The sequence below is a fragment of the Protopterus annectens genome, chromosome 5.part1 (assembly GCF_019279795.1).
Source record: "Protopterus annectens isolate FY-2018-M chromosome 5.part1, PAN1.0, whole genome shotgun sequence".
Taxonomy (NCBI): domain Eukaryota; kingdom Metazoa; phylum Chordata; order Ceratodontiformes; family Protopteridae; genus Protopterus; species Protopterus annectens.
The window spans coordinates 311,085,116-311,109,093 of NC_056736.1; the positions used below are offsets into that span (position 1 = coordinate 311,085,116).

General features: G+C 37.6%; 1 protein-coding gene across 3 annotated transcripts in view; it reads left to right on the plus strand.

Moving 5' to 3' along the window:
• Positions 1-23,978, plus strand: part of DZIP1 (DAZ interacting zinc finger protein 1) — a 1,252,063-nt gene that overhangs the window by 189,101 nt on the left and 1,038,984 nt on the right. For all 3 annotated transcript variants that reach the window (XM_044072991.1, XM_044072990.1, XM_044072992.1), the window contains exon 4: positions 21,857-21,981. In XM_044072991.1, the coding sequence (XP_043928926.1) occupies positions 21,857-21,981 (125 nt within the window). The remainder of the gene's footprint in view (positions 1-21,856; positions 21,982-23,978) is intronic.

Here is a 23,978-nt window from a genome sequence, read left to right on the forward strand (position 1 = left end):
GATTTATAACCTAGTTGCTCGCAATTTTAATAAAATGATCTGATTTATAACCTAGCTGCTCGCAATTTTAATAAAGGAGTTATTGAAATATTATCATTTAACCCTTGTTGCTTGTTGGCTTGTAGCATGTCCAGATAAATATAAAGCAAATGTACAATATAAGTAATTTATTGATGACCCAAAATAGTTTTATAGAGAATTGGGAAACCAGGTAAAAGGAAATGAATCACTTCCAAAAAAGAAGAAAGAGATGCATTTTGGAGAAATATCTATCAAGATCCTGTGGAACATGACAAATATGCTAAATGAATAGAAGTAAAAGAAAGAATAAGAAGCTCAAAGGTACAGGATATGAAATGGGATGAAGTAACAGACAGAGAGATTGCAACAAAGTTAAGAAAAGCCCCTAACAGGAAAACCCAAGGCAAATATGCAGCACCTAACCTTTGGCTAAAAGCATTAACATCTTTACATGAAGATTTAGCCATGAGTAAGAACTATTTGTATGCACCTTCCGAACAGACAACAGCCTGGTTAACAAGAAAAACAATGCTCCTTTTTAAGAGCAAATCTGCAAGCTACCCTAAAAACTATAGACCAATAGCCTGTCTTCCAATGACATATAAACTATACTCTGGAATTGATACCATCAGAGTTTTATAGTCATTTAGAAGAAAACGTAATCATGGCAATAAAACAAAAGGGTAACAAGAGAAAGTTGTATGGAACAAAGGATCATTTGTTGTTAAAGTCATAATGGAGAATTGTAAATGGGGGAAGAATCTAAGTATGGCATGGATAGACTACAAAAAAGCATTTGACAGTATCCCACACTTATGGATAAGAGTGCTTAAAAATGTTTAAGATGCACCCTGCACTGATTGATTACATTACAGCGACCATGAAACAGTGGCAAACCACTTTGCAGTTAAGCCACGTTAAAGGACAAATTATTATTCCAGGGATAGAAATTCAAAGGAGGATATTCTAGGGTGACTCTGTCACTGCTGCTCTTTTGTCTTGCCCTTCAGCTATTAAGCCATCTACTTAACAAATTAGGTCATGGTTACAATTTGTCTCCCAGAAAATAGCAAAGCGTAAAGACTTCTCATCTTCTCTTTGAAGATGATTTAAAACTGTATAGTTTATCAGATAAGGAACTGAAACCACAATTCCAGTGGTCAAAACTTTTTCAGATGATATAACAATGTCATTTGGTCTTGATAAATGTGCCAAAGCAACATTTAAATAGAAAAGCTACAGCAACAAGAAGACATCAGTTTGGTAAAGGAATGTGACATAAAAGAACTTGAGAAAGAAGGAGTGTTTAAATATTTACATGTCAAGCAGAGTGCCTCTTTGGCCCTCTTCAAAAGGAACCTTGACGAGTGGATGGGAGAAAGGAAATTCACCCTGGGGATCACGTTAGTCGCCCTGATAGACAGGGGTCCAGGGAAGTAAATAGTGTGGGAAGAAATAGCCAGGGAATTGTTATGACTAGGCTTGTATAGGCCCTAGGGCTGATAGCCTAGTACCAACCTATGAAGGATCAGCAATAAAACATGAACAAATGCTAATAAAACTTAGTAAGGAATATTTTAGAAGACTAAAATTAATACTGAAAACAGGATTGACATCTAGGAAAAAAGTCCAAGGTATAAACCAGTTTGCTTTTCCTATCCTAACTTACAGTTTTGGAGTGATTGACTGGCCCCAAAAAGTGTTGCATCAGTTGGACAGGAAAACAAGAAGGATGCTTCATGCTCATCAAGTAATTTATAAAAATCAGTGTATACCAAGACTATATATTCCCCGTTATGAAGGAGGTATGGGCCTCCTCAAAACTGATTGCATGTATAGCTCTGCATACGTATCTGCTGACCTTGGAAGACCCAAATGTAGTGAAAGTTTTGAAACATTAGGAGAATAAGTCTAAGATGATTTCCTTGCTTGCTTTAGCAGAAGCATATCAGCGTCAAGCAGGAATGGATGTCAAACCAGAAGTAGATAAAAATCAGGCAGCAGCTGAATGTGTCCAAAAACAAAACAAAGAATATAAGGTGAAGGCTCAGATGAGAAAGCAAGAAATGTGGAAAATGTATAAATACAGTTGCAAGTATAGAAAAATCTTGGGCCAACCTCATGTTGATCAGGATTGAACACACGAATGGTTACGGAGAGGTGAATTTAAATCAAAAGATGAAAGTTTAATATTGGCGACTCAAGACAGTGGACTATGTGCATGTTTGTTTACAAAGTCCATAATAATACCTCTCAACCTCTTAGAGTAAGAAATCTGGACAAAGCCCTAAAAAAAGTGGTACAAATAGGGACAGTTTTGATATATTGCTCTTACAGACTTAGAAAGTTGATAGAATAACAGGTTTTGCATTAGCATTAATCTTCTGAAGGGTATGAAGTCTGAAACTCAAATGTCTGTCATTATTTTCTAACTTCAGTCTTTAATGATTTGCCAGAAAGCCACAATGTTATTATAAATGGACTAAAAATATAAGGCAAAAATCTGGACATTCTGCGAAAATCTGTACAGTTGAGAGGTGTCCATTGAACACATGGAAGAAACTGACAAATGTAGATTTTGTAAAACAGAATTGGAAATAGTTCCACATCTTGTTGCTGGTTGTGATAACCTAATGGCAGAAGGACTGTATATTGAAAAGCATAATAATGTGGCAAGACTGTTGCACTGGGGATTGCACAAACATAATATTGAAGTAGCTGAAAAACGCTGGAAACATAAGCCACAAAGCATTATAGAAAATTATGAAGTTTATATCACATGGGATCACACATTACCAGCAGTTCAAAAAATAGATGCGAGAAAACTAGGTATAATAGTCCATGAAAAGAAGACAAAAGTAGCATTGATCATTGAAATTGCTATACCCAGTGATTTCAGTGTCTTGTGTACAGAGAGACGCAAAGTCATAACATACTAGGAATTGCAGGCAGAAACGAGAGCAATGTGGAAGGATACCCAGACAGTTCCAAGATTAGTAGGAGGAACGGGTCTTAAAAAAAGAATTTACAGTTGGACTTGGATATGTTACAGATGCATTTAACTCCATATGAATTGCAGGAGGAGTCATTACTGGGAACATTGCCAGTGAGAAAAGCACTTCTGGCTAACATCAAACATTGAAACAATACTAATTTCATGAACTTCAATGATACTTTGACTTAAGAATGGGGCCCATTCGCATCATGGTATTAGAAACCCAAAAGACTTGGAGAAATTAAAAAGTGGTAAATACAAAAGTATTGAAGATCATTTACTTAGGATCAAATCATCAACTGAGACTGATACATTTGCAGATTATTTATCCAGAATAACACAGAAAATTTACAGTGTTTTTTGTAGGTATGAGCAACCAGTTTTATTTCCTTGTCAGTCACTTTGACCAAGCTAGCTGCTGGCAGTGGTGAGGGGTAATGGTTTTCCATCAGTGGATAACCTACCTCTGCTTTAGAAAGATGGCACTATATCTTACTAAACTTGTTACTTTAGTATTAATAAAAACTTAAAGTGTACTTGCATTGTGAACACAGCCTAATTATTATCTTATTTATAAGAGATAAACCCCCAAATATTCAGAGCTGCAGACTTAGCATCCCTGAGCCTTTTGTTAAAGATCTTAGACAGGGTGATTCACACACAGCTTAGTTCTAAACTTATCATCATCTTCTTTCGGCTGTTCCCATTAGGGGTCGCCACAGCGGATCATCTGTTTCCATTTCTTCCTGTCCTCTGCATCATGCTCTTTCACACCAGACGCCTGCATGTCCTCTCTCACCACATCCATAAACCTTATCTTAGGCCTTCCTCTTTTCATCTTACCTGGCAGCTCCATCCTTAGCATCCTTTTCCCAATATACCCAGCATCCCTCCTCAGCACATGTCCAAACCAACGCAATCACGCCTCTCTTGCATTGTCTCCAAACTGTCCAACCTGAGCTGACCCTCAAATATACTGATTCCTAATCCTGTCCATCCTAGTCACACTCAGTGCAAATCTTAACATCTTTAACTCTGCCACATCCAGCTGTGACTCCTGCCTTTTTGTCAGTGCCACCATCTCCAACCCATATAACATAGCTGGTCTCACTACCCTCTTGTAGACCTTTCCCTTTCACTCTTACTGGTACCCGTCTGTCACAAATCACTCCTGACACTCTTCTCCACCCATTCCACCCTGCCTGTACTCTCTTCTTCACCTCTCTTCCACACTCACCATTACTCTGAACTGTTGATCCCAAGTACTTAAACTCATCCATCTTTACCAACTCTACTCCCTGCATCCTCACCATTCCTCTACCCTCCCTCTCATTTACACACATATATTCTGTTTTAACCCTGCTGACCTTCATTCCTCTCCTCTCTAAAGCATATCTCCACCTCTCCAGGGTCTCCTCAACCTGGTCCCTACTCTCACTACATATCACAATGTCATCTGCAAACATCATAGTCCACAGGACCTCCTGTCTGATCTCATCTGCCAAATTACTTATGCGGAGAACAGCTTAGTTCTAAATTATCTTAATTAAAAAAATAAAAAAAAAACAACTTGTAAAGAATCCCAGCATAGTTTAGAAATGGATGTGGTCCCCAAACATTTGTTAAATTAATGAACTGTGTAACTTTTAACTTTGGGAGGACAGCTTACAATTAGCTATTTTATTTGACTTTTTTAAAGCTTTTGATCTTGTAAATCATTTTTATTTTATTTTCAGAATGAAGAACATGGGGTGTAGCCAACAAGTGCTTAACTGGCTTGGAAGTTATCTTAAGGACCAGAAATGGTCAGTATGTAGCCTGGCAAAATTCCTTTGTAGGTTTTTGTAACACAAATCTTGGAGTATCTTGGAGTACCTCAAGGATCCATCTTAGGATACTGATGTTAACAGGCTTTACCAAGAAGATGTATGAGCATACATACATCATATATTCAAACTATTCAGTTCTGAGAGAGTTTGCAAGTCATCCCCAGTCAGGAAGTTGGCCATTTTTAGCTTTTATTTTTACTTTTAGTTTATTTATTATGCAGTTTAATGTTTAGGTTTATCATAAGAAAAAGCTCACTGGAACTATTTGTGCAATCTGTTTTAAGCATAGTGTGGTAATTGGAACTTGAATTGGATAAAATCATTGAGGATGAGGTGATTTTGGAGAAAAAAAGTTGATAGTGGGGCTACCTGTGTGACTTCAGGCTTGCCTGAGCATGCATTTGGCAAGAAAAGAAGTGCTGTGGGAAACCTGTTCCAGAGATGCGTATACTCAGATGGAGGGGCAGATGATGATCCTGAATTAATGAGAGTAGTACAGTACCACGTTGTCTATGCAGTAGTATACTTGTGAAATGGGGACAAATGTCTGAAACTTATGGGCAAAGGATGTAGGGATGGACTACTTGGAATTTAAGCTGGAGACAGTGATAACTTGCACTGGTTTCTTGAAAAAAAATGTTGGGGATTGGAAATGCCTATCATCATCCTTTATCTGTTGCAGACCAGGATAGTGTGTCTTGGTGCAAGAAAAATATGTCAACCAGGCAAGAAGCTTTTAGTGGAAGGTAATTCACTATCTGCATTCAGTGGTGTTTCTGAGAATACCCTTATATGGAGATTTCAGTTCTTTGAAGTCATCAAAAAAGTGTAGTCATCAGAAGCTTAGGTGTCATTTGACTTTTCTGACTGTGTTAAAGTTATTTTTCCCAGTAATCTGCAGATATTTACCAATTAGCAGTCAATTATGGATAAGGTTCGAGTTTATTAAACACCTTTATTGAATTATCACTTGTGACATAGGCACATTACATTTATATAAAAGTAATCAAACTGTATTAACAAAACAAACCTCATGCTTCACATATGTTGCTGTATATCATATAACCTAATTAACATTACAGAAATTATTCAATTCCAGCTGGCAGCAAGGGCTGGAATCCCTGTAGATGAAATCAAAAGTGAGTGCACTCACAGAAACTTCCTGCCTCTGGTACTAAGAAACAAAATGCCCCATCCAGTCATGGCTAGATTTAAAACATACCACTTAAAAGGGAAGCATCCTGCCATTGCTGTGGTCTCTGTGCATAACTTTATTTATTTTATTTATTTATTTTACATTTGTTGACCGGGAATGTCTGGCTGAGCCAAAGCCCTTTTTCAGCAGAGGCCCGGGGAGAAAAGCTCCAGTACATACTTAATATACATATGGTACAAGTTACAGGTTTAAAAAACAAGTGAAGAAAAAGCTTTGGTACATACATAGTTGAATGGTAGATTATCACAAATATTATACAAGTGGAGTTAAGCAAATTGGTTTAGAGAAGTTGAAATGTAACAATTTAGTGGTTCAACAAATATTAAAGGTATAGTTGCAAAAACAAAATACATTTTGTGAACATTTGCAGGAAAACGTCTATTCAGAGAGGAGTTTATTGAATGGAAAGTGTAGAAGGAGAGTCTGACGAGAAGATGGAGAGTTTTCAAGGAGGGTTTGAGCATTGGCAGATACACTTTTTGGTAAGATGTTCTTTTAGTGCTAGCTTAAACTTTTTGGGATGAGCCTGTGCTCGAATCTCGAGAGGTAGCTTGTTCCATTCCATTGAGGGGTGGTAGCTGTATATGTTTTGTCCTGCTTTAGATTTGGGCTTATAGATTTTTAGAAGGTCTTGAGAAGAGCTACGGAGGTTTCTTGTGGGAGCATAGTGGGAGATGATAGGGTGGAAGGCTGGACAAAAGGATGGCTGATATAAGATTGCATGTATAGTTTGGAGCTGCGAGAGAAGGAGGAGTTGAGGCAGTTCTAGCCAGTTTAAGTATTTAAGTGAAAGACAGTGGTGAGATCTGTAGAGTTGTTAGGTTGCACATCTAGCTATTTTGTAGTATGTAGTGTGAAGTCTAGCAGTAAGTGTGGAGTTTAGATTAGTAAATATTTGGGAGCAGTATGTTAAACAGGGAAGAAGATAGGCATGGGTGAGGGCTGTTCATGATTCCTGAGTAAGGAATTTGTTATTTCTGTATAGCAGACCTATATGTTTAAGGATCAAGAGTTTTTTGTGAGCATGACTATTCAACCAAGGCAAGGAGGCAACAGCTGCTTATCATATTGAAAGGCTAGGTAGGTCCGATAAGTGGAACTATAAGCTCTTAAAACTCTCCATGTTGGAGGGTTTTCTGCCAGGTGGTTAAATGACCTTACAGTGCCTTGAAAAAAAGCTGTACATTCCCCCTGAAGCAGTTGAACTCAAATTCAAGGCAGTCACTGAAGTGAATGGGCTATTGACCCGATCCCCTCAGGTTCATTAGGGGAACCAGTGGTCACACAGAAACAACTAAAATACCTTAAACCCTTTTCTGTCTTCAGAAGACTTTTGCTTGAGAGACAGAGAGCAGCAGCAGAGGCAGTGAAGGTAGTGACTGCTTCACTGCAGCAGGCAGTACACTGGTGATCCCTGAGGGGAAAGTACATACAGCTGGCCTCATGACTTGAGTGTCTACTTTGACTATAGATAAGGACATGGGTATGCATGCAGTAATAAAAAGGAAACAAATCATGGTAAATTTTTTATTTTCATGCATTATACATATACATTTTTTAGCAGTCATCATTCACAACAGTATTACATAAATTGCTCAATTCCTGCCTTCCCAGAAACCACACTCCTCCTGAACCATTAGGTGAAATTATAGGTTGCAGTCGGGGTGCCCCACAGGGTTGTATTCTAGGCTCTTACTTATTTATGTTGTATCTTTTAGATTTGTCTTTTTCATTTGAGGTTTTCTGCATTCTGCATGCAGCAGACTTGAAATTTGATAAACTGATTACTTCTGTTACAGATAAGGCATGTCTGCCAAAGATGTTGACTAAATTGATCACTTGGGTACAGGAGAATAATATGCTCTTAAATACATTGAAAACTAAGCATATGAGATTTGGGAGACATTGAAGGGTGAATATTTAATGTAGCACATAGTAATTGAAACTGTAGGCTCATTTAAGGATCTGGGCACATGGATAGATCTGGCTGTGAGATTTTCTGATCATATCAACCAATTGGTTAATGGTAGTCATAAAAAACATAGGCTGTGCAAAAGATTTATAAAGTCTGAGAATTCAGAAATGATGAAATCATTATTTGAAAGTTACATTAGACCTAAACTAGAGTATGGAATAACATGAAAACATTAAAAAAAAAAGCCTGAGTAAATTAGAAAGTGGAAATATACCAAGGGCATTCACAGATGTGAAAATTTAAGTTATTATGAAAGATTAAAATATCTGTGCAGTGTCTTCTATACATATTTAAGAGAAGACCTTATTCAGGTATATATTCGTAGAGGAAGTTCTTTGTTCACCCCCACGGCTGAACCAATTGTAATTTAAAATAAAAACTTTAATATGAAGTTAAAATACAAGAAGCCAAGTTTCTATAAAAATAGAGCACAAATTCCCATCGATAAGCGCTTTCAGCTTAGTTAGCCTTTATCAGATCGCAGGTATATAGGCATTTAGAGACAGCTACCTTTGGGAATGTTTGGGGACATGAGAGTATTAGAGAATCATCATTACCAACCCTCTCTTTCCCATTTTCTATGTGGGGTTGGGGAGTTTTATCAACTGTTTCTGTCCCCCTCTCGATTCAGTGTCAATCTCTTACCTTCTTTGACACTCGTACCTGACTGTGTCGGGTCTTCTTCTCTCACACAGTCCATCCAGCTCTTTGCTGGATGTTCTTGTTTTCTCTTGCCTTCTTTTTGTCTGTCCCAAATCATCTTCACTAGATTGTTTTCTGCTTTTCTGCAAATGTGCCTGAATCACCGTAATCTGTCCTCTTTGACTTTCTCTACAATTGGAGCTACTTTGACTTCTGCTTTCATTCTTTGTCCCACGGTGTGCATCCTACAACTTGTTTCAGGCACTTCATCTCCATCACCTCTATTTTCCTCAACTGCTCTGCTTTTACTAGCCAGGTGTTTGTACAATGCAGTAGTACTGGTTTCACGACTGTTTTTTACACCTTACTTTTCAACTTCTTTGGCATTTTTCTGTCGTATACTACCCCTGATATACTCTGCCAGTTAGCTGCACCCCCCTCTGATTCTAGCTTTGATCTTCTCATTCAAGCTTCCCTTCTCCTCAGCCACCCATCCCAGATACTTAAAGCTGTTAACCTGCACCACTGTTTTCCCTACTATCTCAATTTTCATTTTCTGATTTCCTCCATTTGCTGCCATTACTACTATCTTATCTGTACTCCGTTTCACTCTATGTACCTTCAGTTTTGCATTCCATTCCCCTATCCTTTGCTGGAGTTCTTGCTCAGAGTCTGATCTGTAGTGCCACATCATCTTTGTACAGCAACTTGTTTTTATCCAAATCAACTTTCTTGGGACCTTGTTGTATGCTTTCTTGAAGTCTTGGAATGCCCATTTAGACTGTTTCCTTATCTCTAGTTTCTTCTCAAGTATCTGTATCCTGTTAACATTGAGTCAGTTGTGCTCCATCCTGATCTGAATATGAACTGCTCATCTTCTCTCTTACTACTTCTCTGCATATTCATTTATCAGTCACCCTCTCCAGAACTTACTTTCATGCCGTGTGACAAGAGTTTGATACCTCTGTACTGTGCAAAGTCATGAATATCCCCTTTGTTTTTGAACACTGGCACTACTATGCTTATTCTCCATTCATCTGGGGTGCTGCTTTCCCTTCATACTGTTGTGAGTACCCTCAGGACCATTTCTTCTCTACCTCACCCAACATCTTTATCATATCTGCTGTGACCTCATCCTAAGCCTACTGCTTTCCCTGACTTCATTTTCCATAGTGCTGTTCTTACTTCTAAGGTGAGCTCCTCCTCTTCTTTCAACGGAGGCTGTGTCTGGAACTGTACAGTTTCTTTGGGGTTTTCTTCATTTAGAAGCTGCTCGAAGTACTCCTTCCATTTGTCTTTCATGTCTTGTGGACTGGTGAGCAGGTTGTTGTTAACGTCCCTTATGAAGGGTGTCTGATTATCTACTTTGTCTTTTGTTTTTGCCTTGCAACCTGATAGTTTTCTTTGTGTCATGTACTGAGTTGCTTTCCAGAAGCTGGTAGAGTAGAGCTGCTATTGCAACTACTCTGTTAGCTTCTTTCTTAGCCTACCAATATTTCTTACGAGCCTTGTCCATCTTTTCTGTGTCCCTTTTTTTCCTGCACTCCTTTCCTCTTTTGATGACTTCCTGGACTTCTGCATTCCATCACCAGTTTTCCTTATGTACCTTATTTCCACATCTGGCGTGATCGCATATCTGTTCTGTAGTGCTCTCATATGCTGTTTTGAGGCACTGCCATTCTTCAACTCCACCCATTTCCTCCTTTTCCTGAGGTGTTTTCCATTCATGAGTCACAAAGCCTGTTTGGAAGCTACTTTTAAATAGCAATTCTAGAAGGCCCAATAAGTCATGTTTCTTGCCATTTAGAAGGCATCCAGGGATGTTGTCTGGTCCCATTGATGCAGTGTTCTTGGCTTTAGTGAGAGCATTAAAGACCTTTTCCCTAGTGGTAGCAGGGGGAGTTATATTTGATGGTATTTCCTGAGCGGAGGTTGAGGAGGAGAGAGGGGTAAGGTTGGAACTGAATTTGTTGATCAGTTGGTTTGTTATAACTTCTGGCTCAGTATAGGTGGCTCTGTTAACAATGAACTCTGCACTCAGTTGTGTATTGCCTTTGAGGTTGTGGACATGGCTAAGGAATGCCTTGTGGTTGTCCTTGGCCCAGAAGGACAAATTTTCTCATATTTGTCTTTGGTAGACTTTATTTGTCCTCTGAGTTTTGTTTAGTTTAATGAGAATGCTTTTAATCTGCTGGGTGCCACACCTCTTAATTTTTGCCATGATTTTCTTTCTTTCTTTTATACAGCCTATTGAGATTGTGATTCCACCAGGGTGGCTTGTTTTTTGACTTAATTCTTTATTTTCTCCTAGTGAGTACAGCTGCCTCTGTGCAGCTATTAACATGCTTTTCTATGGTTTCTGTGAACAGTTCAGCGTAGGCAACAGTGTTCTCGGGATTTACGGCGGCTTGAAATTTTGCCAGGTTATATCACTTAATAGTAGGACGTTAGCCTTAGAGTATTTCTTGAATTTTCCAGAGATAGCTGGGGTTCCAGGTTTTATTTTTACTTCAAAGGATACCATTTTATGGTCTGACCTTACCGGAGAAGACATTACACTTATGGGGTGTGTGGCACTCTCTCATATTAGTAAAGACCAGATCCAGTATGTTTACACCCCTGGTCTGTGTACTGACAATCTGGTCCAGGGAGTTTGTGTTTGCAAAATCCAGGAATCTCTGTGCATGTACGTTTGGTGTCTTGTATGATTCCCAGTTAGAGAGGTAATTAAAATCACCCATGAATTTGGTATTGTGTTGGATGATGAGTGTTTCCAATAAGTTTAAATACATATTATGGGTTTCCTGATTCATAGAAGGGGGCATATGTCTTGCAAGGAAGTGGTATGGGATTTTGCCTTTGGTGATTTGAACATGGAGAAGCTCAAGGGTATTATCCTGTTTGACCAGCCTTGAGGTATATTTATTTCTGATGTTAATTGAGACACCTCTACCTTTAGTCTCTGTCTTTGTAGTAGCTGGTCTAAATGTGTGGAAAGCATTATAGCCTTTCACTGCTGGTGTGCTGTCCACAACTTTAAACCATGTCTCAGTGATTGCACAAATGTCAGCATGCTCTATGGTGAGAAGAGCTTGTAGGGAGTGGAGTTTTTGGTTTAGACTCCCAGCATTGGTCACCAACACTTTTAGATTTTCTTGGCTTTGATTTGCTATGTCAGGAGTACTTTTAGTTTGGCATTGTCTAAAAAAGGCACTATGGGGGAGGATAGTGTTTTAGCTGGTAATCGAAAGCCTGATAGGGAGAGGTACAGACCATCCCTGGCAAAGCAGCGTGGTCTGTTGACTATCTCCTTCCATGCTGACAAATATTGCACCCCCTTAGAATGACACCAGAAAAAAACTAAGCCAATTCTTAGTCATCAGCTCATATTGTGGCATCATCATTGGAGAAGGCAAAATGTTACTCAGTGCTAGACTTATACCCGCGTGGGATACACACATTCCAAGAGCTCCATGCTGCCTCTCTTCATATAGTCTAGGGAGGCAAGTCTCTGCCATTTACATCCAGATGGACTATAACCGAGTCATGCTGGTACTTGTGGTCCAATGACCTGAGTGCGTGCATAATGTGACTGGTCTTGGCCCTGATAAGCAACTGACCTTGATTTTGTCCTTACTCATTCTGGTGAGAGGGATATCAGTGTGTCTCACAATGGAGTCTCCAATAACCAGAGTGTTGGATTGTGTGGCGGCTTGCCTTATGGTCCTAAAAGTAGAGCCTCACTGAGATGTGGCTGTATGTTCTGATATGGGTGCTGTTTTAAAACAGTGCATTTGGGGCTGCTGAAGGTATTTATTATGTATATTTTGTCTAGGAGGTCTGTGATGTTTATGATGGTTACATTTAAGTGCCTCGGCTTATGTGGGTCTATGTGTCTGCTTTGAACTGTGTGTGATGGGTGCAGTGTGTGTACTACTGAGAACCTGATTGACATTGAGTGCATTTATATGAGAGCTTTGCCTCCACTGACATTGTGTAAATACATCTCTCTCATACCATATCAGTTTGTTTAAGAATTAACTGATTGTCAGTAAACATGAAGCAGTTTCTTCATTGGCTCAGGATGCCCATATCCACCAAGCTGGTAATAGAGATGGTAGGAAAGTTCATATCCACTGCAAAAGGCCCTTTGTTTATTGATTAGATGGTTGCAGTGAGCATATAAAATAATGTCAGGAGTATCTAGTGTGCAACTCTAGAAGCAGCTCTTGTCACTGCAAACTAGTTGCTTTTGTGCAAGTAGGTATTGGTGAAATTTCATGGGTGCTTTTACAGGAAAAATGTCAACTCATGGTGTCTGTGTCTGTACAGGACACTGACAAACACTTGAGGACAAACTAAATGATTTGTGGATAAAGTATTTAGGGAGATATTCTGAAGTTATTTCAGACAGTAGCAAATCAAGCAGTACTCACTGAAAAGAATTAGCTTTGTCAAGAATGATGAAAAGAGGGAATCCACCTGAATGGCTGCTACCTGGCTACTACTGGTGTTCGTCTCACCAGAGCTTCATGCTACTGGGTACAAGGCTTCTTTGCTTTTTCTCTTACCAAAAGCAAAGCAGTAGGTCCAATCCCAATACGAGCAGCAGACCACAGGCTCTTTGGGGATCACCAGTCTTTCACAAGATGATACAAAGGTCTGTAGGCTTGTTGTAACATTTTCCTGGTAGATGCCTCGAGTAGCAACCAGACCAATAAGAAAGGTTCAACAACAGACACTTGCTACCCAATCTGAAACCATCAGGAATCAGTACACTGTACTGTTTCTCTCACCAGGAGCAAAGTGTAAGCACAAATTCCAAGCTGGCATCTAGGAAGCAGTTATTAGGCTTTCTGGTGATCAGCAATCTCCAGGGGATAATGTCCTTATGCCCGTTCTCTCACCTGGAGCAAAACAAAAGCAATAATCCCAAGATAACTCTTGAGAGGCAGAATGTGGTCTTTCCAGTAATTGATGGCCTTGGACTAAATGTTGCATATTTTAACAGTAAGATGGAAAAATGGATTAATAACGTAAGAGTTGCAGTGTGCACTAAGTAGTTAGATATGAATGAGTGAGTAACTTAAGCTTTAGCTATTTAAGTGGAGAGAAACATCTGTAGTCTCTTTCCTTGTTTAAATATGCAGTTAAAAGCAGAATACAATGCTGATTTGTTTCTTACAGTATTCATACAATATTGTATATCCCTAAGTATTATTTAACATTAGCTTCTGTTCTAGCCTCAACTAAAAACTCTACCAGAGCTGGTCTTTCACGTAGCCTTTCCTTGTCTCTTTCTCTTTGACTATATTTCTATTATTACTCCCTGTTAGGGAATGCAGATTCGGTTGTCCAACCCACTGCTTAGCCTCGTCCTAGTCTTTCTAGTTATTTGCTTCTAACACCTTGGTTTCTTTGCTGGTTTTTTACATCAAATTGTACTACCCTCTTGCCTATTTTCCATACCTTGCTTGCAGTTATTTCTATTGGTAGAATCTAATTTCTCTTCTTCCCATGCTGGCTTAGTTCTTAAACTGTTATCTTCTACTTTGTAAATGTATCTTTCTGGTTGTTGTTCATCTTAAAGACCTGAATCCCAAATCCTACTCTTTCCTTATTTCTCCAATTCCCTTTCTGTTTTATCATCTTTGATTTATAACCTTCTACTATATATGAGTCTTAACTTTGCAACTCTAAAGTCCCCCTTCAACTCAGGTAAGTCTAAACCACCTTGTTCTAATGGGAGCATTAACTCTTGCCCTATTCCCTTCCCAAATAAATTCCTTCAAATTTTTATTAATTACCATCCACTACAACTTCTCCTCTGGTTGATGATGTGAATATAAAGCTAAAGGGATTAAATTTTTTCCACTGCTTGCATCTTATTTTCCTTGTCCATAGTCAATAATTTGCAGTTTCTCATTTTTTGCATTATCTTTTGTTTAGTCTCTTCCCACATATCTTTAACTTTCAAGATATATGGATTATATATGGGTCTACTACTAAATTTCAAAGTTTCAAAACTTCGAATTTCTTATAGTCGAGACCATAGGAGATGGCTGTACAGTGCAAAACTGTATATTTACAATTTTCCTCGCTGTAGTGCGATCTCGGAGTTGGTATATTTAATTAGGGAGTGTGAGGGGTGCAGGAGGGCTTGCCTCCCTTCAAAAATGTAACAAAAAAAAAAAGATTTTTTTTCTTTTTTTCTTTTACATTTCAAAGTTTCAAAACTTCGATCTTATGGTCCCAACCATAAGAAATTTTGAAATTTAGTAGTATATAAAGTATGTATGCATTTGCGTTTGTATATGTATGTATGTGTGTGTGTGTGTTTGTGTATAAACACACACACACACACACACACACACACACACACACACACACACATATATATATGTGTGTGTGTGTGTGTGTGTGTGTGTGTGTGTGTGTGTGTGATATGTCCCTGTAAGTATAGATATTATCTTGATTCCCAAATTCAAGAATATACCTGGTATGGTAATCGGATCCGCGGTGGTGGTTGTCGCCTCATAGTAAGACGCTGACCGGTTTGACTCTCAGCTAGAGCGTCTTCTGTGTGGAGGCATGCGTGAATGGGCGTACCTTCGTTGAAGGTTGTGCATTAGGGCTGCCAACTCAGTACGTAAAAATCAACTGACAATCATTAGCGGACCGGAGTTTCACTGTGGCGACCCCTAACCGGAAAAGCCGAAAGACACAACAACCTGGTATGGTAATCAGATATTTTCTTTGGGAGTGCCTCTCAATATAAAGCAAATAGTAAAGAGGAAAGATGACATGTCTGCCTTGTTCCTCTGTTCAAGTATATGATGCTGGAGAGGAACCTTTCCACATTAAATCTTGCCTTTCTCCATTCATATATCCTCCTTATTAACCATATTATTCTGTCAGAGAAAGCAAATTGTACAATTGCCCTACTTATAAAATCCCATCTGACTCCATCGAGTGCTTACTCTGCATCAAAAATAGTGACATTTTCTTACATAATGCTTCCCTGTGGATCCTCATTGTGTCATTAATGTTGTCAAATGTTTGCCTCCCCCTCCAAAAAGCTGTATTGAAACATATCAGTTTTGCCACCTTCTTTGCCATGTTCGTTGCTAGCATAGGCATAAACATTTTATAGTTGTGATGTAAATTTGAAATGGTTGTAAGTTAAAGTGGATCAGAAGGGTCTTTACTCTCTTTGGGTAATAAATACACTCACCACAGCTTTCAGATGCTGGTACTTTCCTTCTTTTAAAATAGTTAAAACCTTCTAAATCCTTCTCTCTTTCTTCCCTCTCAACTTCCAAACTTCCATAGGAAAACTGTCTGTTCCTGGAGACTTTGCTGCTTGATTCTACATTACCAGTTTTATCTTCACGTTTTATTTTGTGTGTGTTATTGAGCCTTATCTTCCCTTAACCTTGGCATAATTAAGTCTTCCAGGAGTATTCCTTTTTTGTTCCTATTTTGTCTTTTCTTGGTTTCCACATTCCTTTGCCTTACACAGATTTTCATAAAATTCCTGAAATACCTCTAATAACTTTATAGGGCCTGTGGTTATTTTTCTTTTCATAAGTTCTCTTAGACTTTTGGCAATCCTTTCTGCTTTATGTTGTCTTAGTCATTGTGCTAAATGTTTTTTTTTTCTCGAGTTATCTAAAATAGTTGATTATCAACAATATTTCTAAACCTGTGTATTATCCAAATACTTTTATTTTCCCTTTAACATTCAGCAGTTGCTCTTTGTCTTGTTCTGTGAGGTTCCCTTATTCTGCAATATTTTAACCTTTGTCAACCCATCTAAATAAAAAAGTTTTCCATATGTCTTATTTCTGCCATATTTTAAACTCCATTTTTAATTTTGCCCCACACACTATCTATCCCTTCTGAAGAAATGTCTTTCTTCCCTAATAGCTCAAATCATTCCCTCTACTTAGTCCTTCGATTCCTCTCATTTTAACAGATAAGGAGAACCCACAAGTGTCTCATTTTTACTTACCCTGAAGCTTTTCTTAGTTTTTATTGGTGCTTGATCTGATATAGGTATGGGATGTGTCAATGCTTTCAATTAAATACACGTGTTCTTGTATATATTATAATTTCTGTCTTGTCTAACTCGGTTATAGTACCTTGGGGAGTAACATATAAATTCTATTTTTGTGTTACTACGACTTCTGAATTTCCATAAATCTTATATATTTCTTTAAAAATCAACCACCTTTTGCTTTATATCCCCATTCATGGTTCCCTTGGTACATCTTCAGTATTTCAAATTGGGTTCCAGTCACCACCCATAAATATAATCCTTCCTGAAAGTTTATTATTTCTCCCAAGATCCATAATAGCAGTGTTAGGTGGAGTATAAATATATGCCAGTGTAGTCCTTCTCTACCAATAACCATTTACTACTGCAAATCTATCATCTTCTTCTTCTTCTGTCACTGTTGAAGAACTTCTAGCAATCAGCCTCATTATTCCCCTTTTCTCTTTGTCCCTGATATTCTGCTGAATGTCCACCCTGAAATAATTTATTTTTTAAAACACCTTTATTGGATTATCATTTGTGACATAGCAAACATACACTGATATAAAAGTAATCAAAACCATATTAACAAGTTCACATTTACAAACATTATACATAACTTATAAAATGAATAATACCATATAATCTTCTATTCAATATAATCAGTTCAGCACTACATAAATTGTTCAGTTCCTGCCTTCTCTTAAACATAATTCTTCTTAAAAACATTTTCTGCATATATTGTTTCCACAATTTCTATTTGTTTCTATGGAATTTACTCTTACCCTTTTCTAAAGATCCTATTCCCTGTTCTTTTATCTCTGTTACAGTTTTCACCCCTGAAATAATATCTTTGTCAAACTCGCATGTTCATTTCTATCCAAATGTGTCTCCTGCAGCACTGCTATTTGCACCCTGCACTTCTTAATATAATTCAATACCATTTGCTTTTTGTATATACTTGTAAGGCAATTTACATTCTATGATAATATGGGCAGAGTTGCTGTTATGATACAAAGCTAGTAGTCCTATCTATTGTACATGATAGTTCTTTTGAATGTGTATTTTCATCTGTTAGCTCACATGCACACACTAATTTTAACATGCTGATTTCTTATGTAGTTGCTGCTTCTCATCTCCATTTGAACCTGTCACATTTTTGAATACGTTTTGCTTCAGTGAAAACACTTCAACAAAAAATGTAATAGAGTTTGAAACCTGCCATCTACATCTGAAGAACAAGCATACAAAACTATGTACATTCTCAAAAATTGAAGTTTTCTCCTCCTGATGGAAGCAGTTTCCCCCATATGATGGCTTGCACCCACAAGCATTGCCTGTTCTAAAATTTAAGGTACTCATGCTGAAGTGCATGTTACAGCCAGTGTTTCCATTCATATTAATTGCTGTATGTTCACTTCTCATCTGTATTCCTTTACTAGATGTGAAGATCAGTATGCTTGCTTTCAGTAATCAACTCTTAGCCCTAAGGAAAAAATCACGGGCAACCTTTAAATAAATAAACTAAGTTGTGCATTGTTATATCAAATGCATTAAAGTACTAAGACTATTGGGGATGCAACTATTTGGATAACTTGTTCACTTCTGTCTTCTCACAGTTTCAGACTTCTTTTAGTTTTACTGAACTGCTTGAAAGTTACCTTTATATGTTAATTAAATTGTGACTTGTGCATGTATTCTACTTAGTAGATTGTGTGTGAGACCTCTCATAAGTAATTGTTTTCACCTGCAGACTTTTCTTCTCCAAGTGAAAGCAGTTGGCAAGGAAAAAAATAGTGACTTTACAGATGCATGAAAGGATCTTTATAAATTTCCCCAAGGAACATGCTATTTAGACCATTCCATATTTAACTGCTTGCACTTGCAGGCATCTTGTTTCCTACTGAAAGCTTTTGCTAATGGAAAAAGTAGTTAATGACTTTACATGTGCAAGAAATAGCTACCATTCTCTGTCTTTCTTCATTTTATCTTATTTTTCAAGCCTATTTACGTACAAAAAAATAAAACACTTTATAGCTTAAAACAAGGACATTAATTTTAGGTATCAACCTCTGTAAAAACAACCCCCAGCCACTCTACCCAAGTTCACAACATTGTATTATTTATAGCTTGCTTCTGTCCAACCCTTCCTAACTTGTTAAGTATAAAGCCTGAATACCTTACAACTATGAAAAAGGACTTTTTTGCTTTAATATTGTTAATATATACAGTATGCCAGTCACTGGTAAGATCCCCTGCATCAATTTAAAATACCTCCTGACTGCTCACTATGCAAAACTGCTTTACAATATAAAAAGCACTTTGCATAATGAAATTTTTATATAATTATTCATAAGAGCAAAACTTTTTTACTTAGTTACCACTTTAGTCTCTTAATTTTCCTCCTAAACATTAATGACATAAAATGGGGTATATGCTTTATTGTTCATACACCAGTTTAACGCTGTCAACTAAATTCCCATCTTTCTTCTTCTTGCATAGGCACATTTCACATCACTTCCTGTTTTCAGAAAAATGTAGTCTCTTTTTTTATTCATTAATTTCACAACGTGGCTGGTCTTCCTGATGATCTCTGTCTTCATATATCCTATACCCTGATTCTTCTATTCAGCTGCTGTGCTTTTTTCTCTTGTTTCTCTCTCAAGCATTTTCCTTTGCAGCAGTGGAAAGGTTTCACTAGCAAAAGCTCTCCAAGGGCTTTGCTGCTCTTAGAAGAGTGAGAAACAGAGTCCCTATCTATTTGCTGGCTGCCTCATTATTGAATTAACTTTTTTGTTTCCTCCTTAGCGTGTTCTGCACCAAAAATGTCTGATGCCGTAGGTTAAAAAAAATTCTGAAAATAGCTGGATACAGCTATAGCCTGACAGTTGACACAGAGGTTAAGGTTATGAGTTTTATTTCATGTGGTACAGAGTTTAATTCCCTCAACCCTCACTTGCTTACTGTGAACTTGAGCAAGTCACTAAACCAGATTTTCCTCCTGTATTGCCCCTGAAAAGGAACTGCATGTGTTCAGTGGGTCTACCTATTTAACAGATGGGAAATGTTAATCTCAAACCTATAGCTCAGCATTCCCTGATTACTGGAATAAATATGCTTCTCTTCTGCCTAGTTCTTTGTTTCCACAAGCACTCTGCTGTCCCCAATTTTTAATACTTTTCCCTTCTGACACAATTTTGTCAGGAGCAACTTATTCTGCTGGTATGATTCTATCTATACTAAAGATCTTGGCTGCTTTCTTATGGCCAGATATGGAAAATGTATATGATATACCTTCTCAGTTAATAAATCCTGCTCTGGTACACCAGTCCACTTGCTTATTTGTACTTTCATAAAATTAATGCAGTCTGCACCTTCTAGTTTCTCTGGTACAGCAGAAAATTTCAGTTTTTCTCTATATGCTCTGTATTCTAACTCTACAATTTTATGAAACCGCTCTTCTTTAAAAGTGTTGTGCTCAGCTAGCCTTTCCTTCATTTCAACTGCTTAGGTTTGCAGTTTTATCAACTAAACTGAGCTAAATAGCTAGTTAAAGCTTCTGTTTTTATTTTTTTATTATTATTTGACTTTTTATATCTTCTTTTTGTGTTTCACTTATTTGAAACATTTCCGAGTTCACTTGATTTATTTTCTTCTCTAAATTACCGGAAGCCATTCCTGTAGCAAACCTGAAACTTGAACTGCTGTTATGTATTTATTGGCATTTTTTATTGGGAAAGTCTGACCAAGTAGGGCCTTTTCTCTGCTTTTGCTGAACAACTGCAAGTTACTTTCAAGCCAGAGTATTTTTTCTCAGTTGTTTTGCTGATTTTCTGTTAGATTTCTGTAAATTTCTTCTTTGCTGAAATCCAGGCAGTGTAATTACTGGCCTGTAACAGAATTTTACCCATATGTAAAGTTTTCATTGGCTTTAACAGTTTCTGTTTTTGTACTTGGAGAGCTCTTATCAAGCTGTTGATCAGTGTGCAGCCATCTTAGAAGTAAAAAATGAAATGTTCCCTCTGACTGGAATTTTATTAATTCTTCTGAGGTAAGAAATAAAAATTGTCTGTTAAGGCATTTGTGTATCCAGGAATCTGACTAGATATTTCTGTTACTGTGGCATTTCCACCTCAGTTTCTTTAAAGGTAGAAATTAGTAAAATCACAGTTCTGATGCTGAAAATTCTCAAGGTTGTTCACTCTTGAAGCCATTTCTTATATGTTAAAGTTATTTGAATGGCTAAATTCAAATATGGTCTGCTTTTGGTGGCCAACATCCATCTAAAAAACTGTATAATTTACAAGCTCTTTTCATAGTTCCTAAAAGTGAACATTATTGGCACACACATTTTAGGATGAAGTAGCTTCCAGTTAGGGCGTGCTCTGACCTTATCCTTTACAACCATCTGTTCAAGCTAGTAAGACTAAAGCACTGTCCCCCAATGGTTAAAGGTGAGGACAATATGTGTCCAACTTTCTGAGACTGCAGTCTCTGTAGGACTCCCTACAGCCTTAAGAAAACTGATTGTTTTTTTTATCCAGGACTACAGATCGCTTTCTCTTTTCAATTAGGACTTCCAGGGATCTTAGATAGTTTCAAGTTCATGTGTATTCTCATCCTGAAAGATAGTTGTAGGTGTTTTAATCTTTTTTACACTGCATAATCCGTCCACTTGTTCTTTTGTTTTATATGGGCTTTTTCTGAAGATTACACATGTTGGAGCTTTGTCTTTACTTGTGTCATGACCTTACACGCATATGTTAAATGTCATCATCATAACTACATTCTGCATTGTCTCCATGTATATATTGAAATAATTTTTTAATGTTCTTATCTTTCTGTAATGTGTACTTGTTCTGTTGTCTTTTTGCCAAATTCTTTGAGTGGGTTAGTGGATCCTTTAGGGATCAGTCCATTACCCAGGTTAACAAATGTTAACAAGTAGATGAACATATTTATTGCAGTTACATTACAGCACTATCAATGCAAGCTAGCCATGTGTTTAAGTACTTTGTGGGGAAGGTGGCTTGCATATCACGGTTTGTATTAAGTGTGGGAGATGTGGTTGAAAATTTTCATTTGAAATTACTTATTGATTTTTCAAGAGAAAGTCTTAAAAACTTTATTCTTTCACTAGAGAAAAGGAAGGCAAGTCAAGCATACACATTTCAAGAAGAGATTACTAAACTGGAGGAACAGCTGCATGCTACTAGATGTCAGCTGCAAGCAGAAAGAGAATCTTATGCATCCAGACTTGCTCAGGTAATTTTGTTCTCTTTCTTTTTCTTCAATTCTTTCTGAACAAGATATTATTGATTCATTTGCAATGGACAGTACTTCATAACAACTAGGATATCTCATGTCTTTCAGCCTGAGAATAGGGTTTGATACTTAACAGTGAACTGGTGCCTTCTGAAGTTTTGAAAATCCTAAATGAAATTTAAGAAACCTAGTTCCAGTGGGCTATACATACGGATGTGGAAAGATTTTGTGAGAACGTAAAAGGCAGGGCTTACATCTGTTTTTGGTATTTATTACCAGGATTTTTTCAACTGCTTTAGTCTTCTTTTTGAAACTAATGAAAGTTTTTCTTCAGTCAGTTTTAGCCCTTATTTTCTCTTCCCTGGAATTACCATGAAACACTCTAGTAAGTTTTCTTAAAGGATTTCTGCATGTAAGACCTCAGAAAAGAAAAATTTCACTTTCCTGGGATTTGAACTATATGCTGTAAATTTAACTCTGCATCTCGCTCAACCTGCAAATAGTGTGGACTTGCATCTTAGTGGTTAAGTGTTAACTTCATGTGAGATGTTCATGACGAGGATGTGACATAAGAAGCATAATGTAAGGTGGTGGGGGGGTGATGTTAATGATGGAGGAGTAAGCAGCATCCAAAAGCACTTCATCTTGGAATTATTAATTGTGCTAGTATCCTTTTAGTAATTCTGGAATATCCCCTTTTGGCTATATTAAGTGTTATATTTTCTGTAGAGAAACAGTGACAAAGTCCATATACTTTATTCATTTCTAAGATCTTAACATATTTCTTGCCTGTGGTTGGCAACATGGGCTGGCTGGAGGACTTGCAGCAGCTGAATGTAGTAGTTAAACTAGACAACTTAGTGCACTTGATAGCCCGAATATTGGAAGGCACAGCTGCTATAAAAAAGGAATACTCAGTGCATCAGCAAGTACTTGTAGCATTAAAGTGACTTTCATAGAATTGATGCTGTAAATACAGGCACCACAACTTCAGGAAAATGTAAGTCTTTGGGAGACCGGATAATGAGTTACTAGGAATTAAACTTGAGCAGGAGAACATAAAAATTAGGCAGTGTAGGAATGAACTATGTTTATCATATTGATCACTGCTGCAGTAGCCTTAGTTATATGGGTTATATCCTGCCAAGGATATAAAAGCCAGCCACCTTCCAAAGCTTCAGGGTACCTTCCAGGCACCCAAACTGTCAAGCAGCTCAGGCTGAGCTAACTAAAAGACAAGTTTTGGCGTGAAGCCCTTCAGAGCTTTATTGCCACTGAAGAGTATGCTTCTCTGAGGCTTTCAAAGATTGACGGTCGGCTGTTGTTTTCCTTTGCTGGGCAAATAAGTTCACTTTGGGAGAAAGAAAAACCTCCATTTTTTAATTGCATTGATGTTTTATTACATTCCTTTTCAGGAATGTTATTTTAAAGCTAGGAGTGTTGTATTTTAGGGTCTATATTAGATGCATGACCACTTAAATGTTCGAATCTCTAAAGGTCGACCTTTAGAGATCGAACAGTTAAGCGGTCGACTTTTTAGAAAAATTAAAAAAAAAAATGCACAAGTCCAAAAAAACAACTAAAGGGTTTAAGCAGGGGGGCAAGCTCCCCTGCACCCCCCTACTTTAATATACCAACTCCAAGATCACGCTACAGTGTAGGGAATGGGAAATTTGCCATTTCTGCACTGTAGTTCACTGAAGTGCGATCTCGGAGTTGGTATATTTAAGTAGCGGGGGGGGTGGGGGTGCAGGGGGGCTTGCCCCCCTGTCCTTTCTTCATACTTGTTTTTTTTAATTTACTTTTTTCCAATTTCGAATGCTTAAGTGTTCGATTTGTAAAGGTCGACCTTTACAGATTCGAACATTTAAGCATTTGTTCTAGTAATATAGACCCGTATTTTAACAGATTCTCTTAAGACTGTAATGTACTTTTAAATGGAAAACTCATTTTTTTCTGTCAGTTTAAATGTAGCGTAAACTAACTGAAAACATATT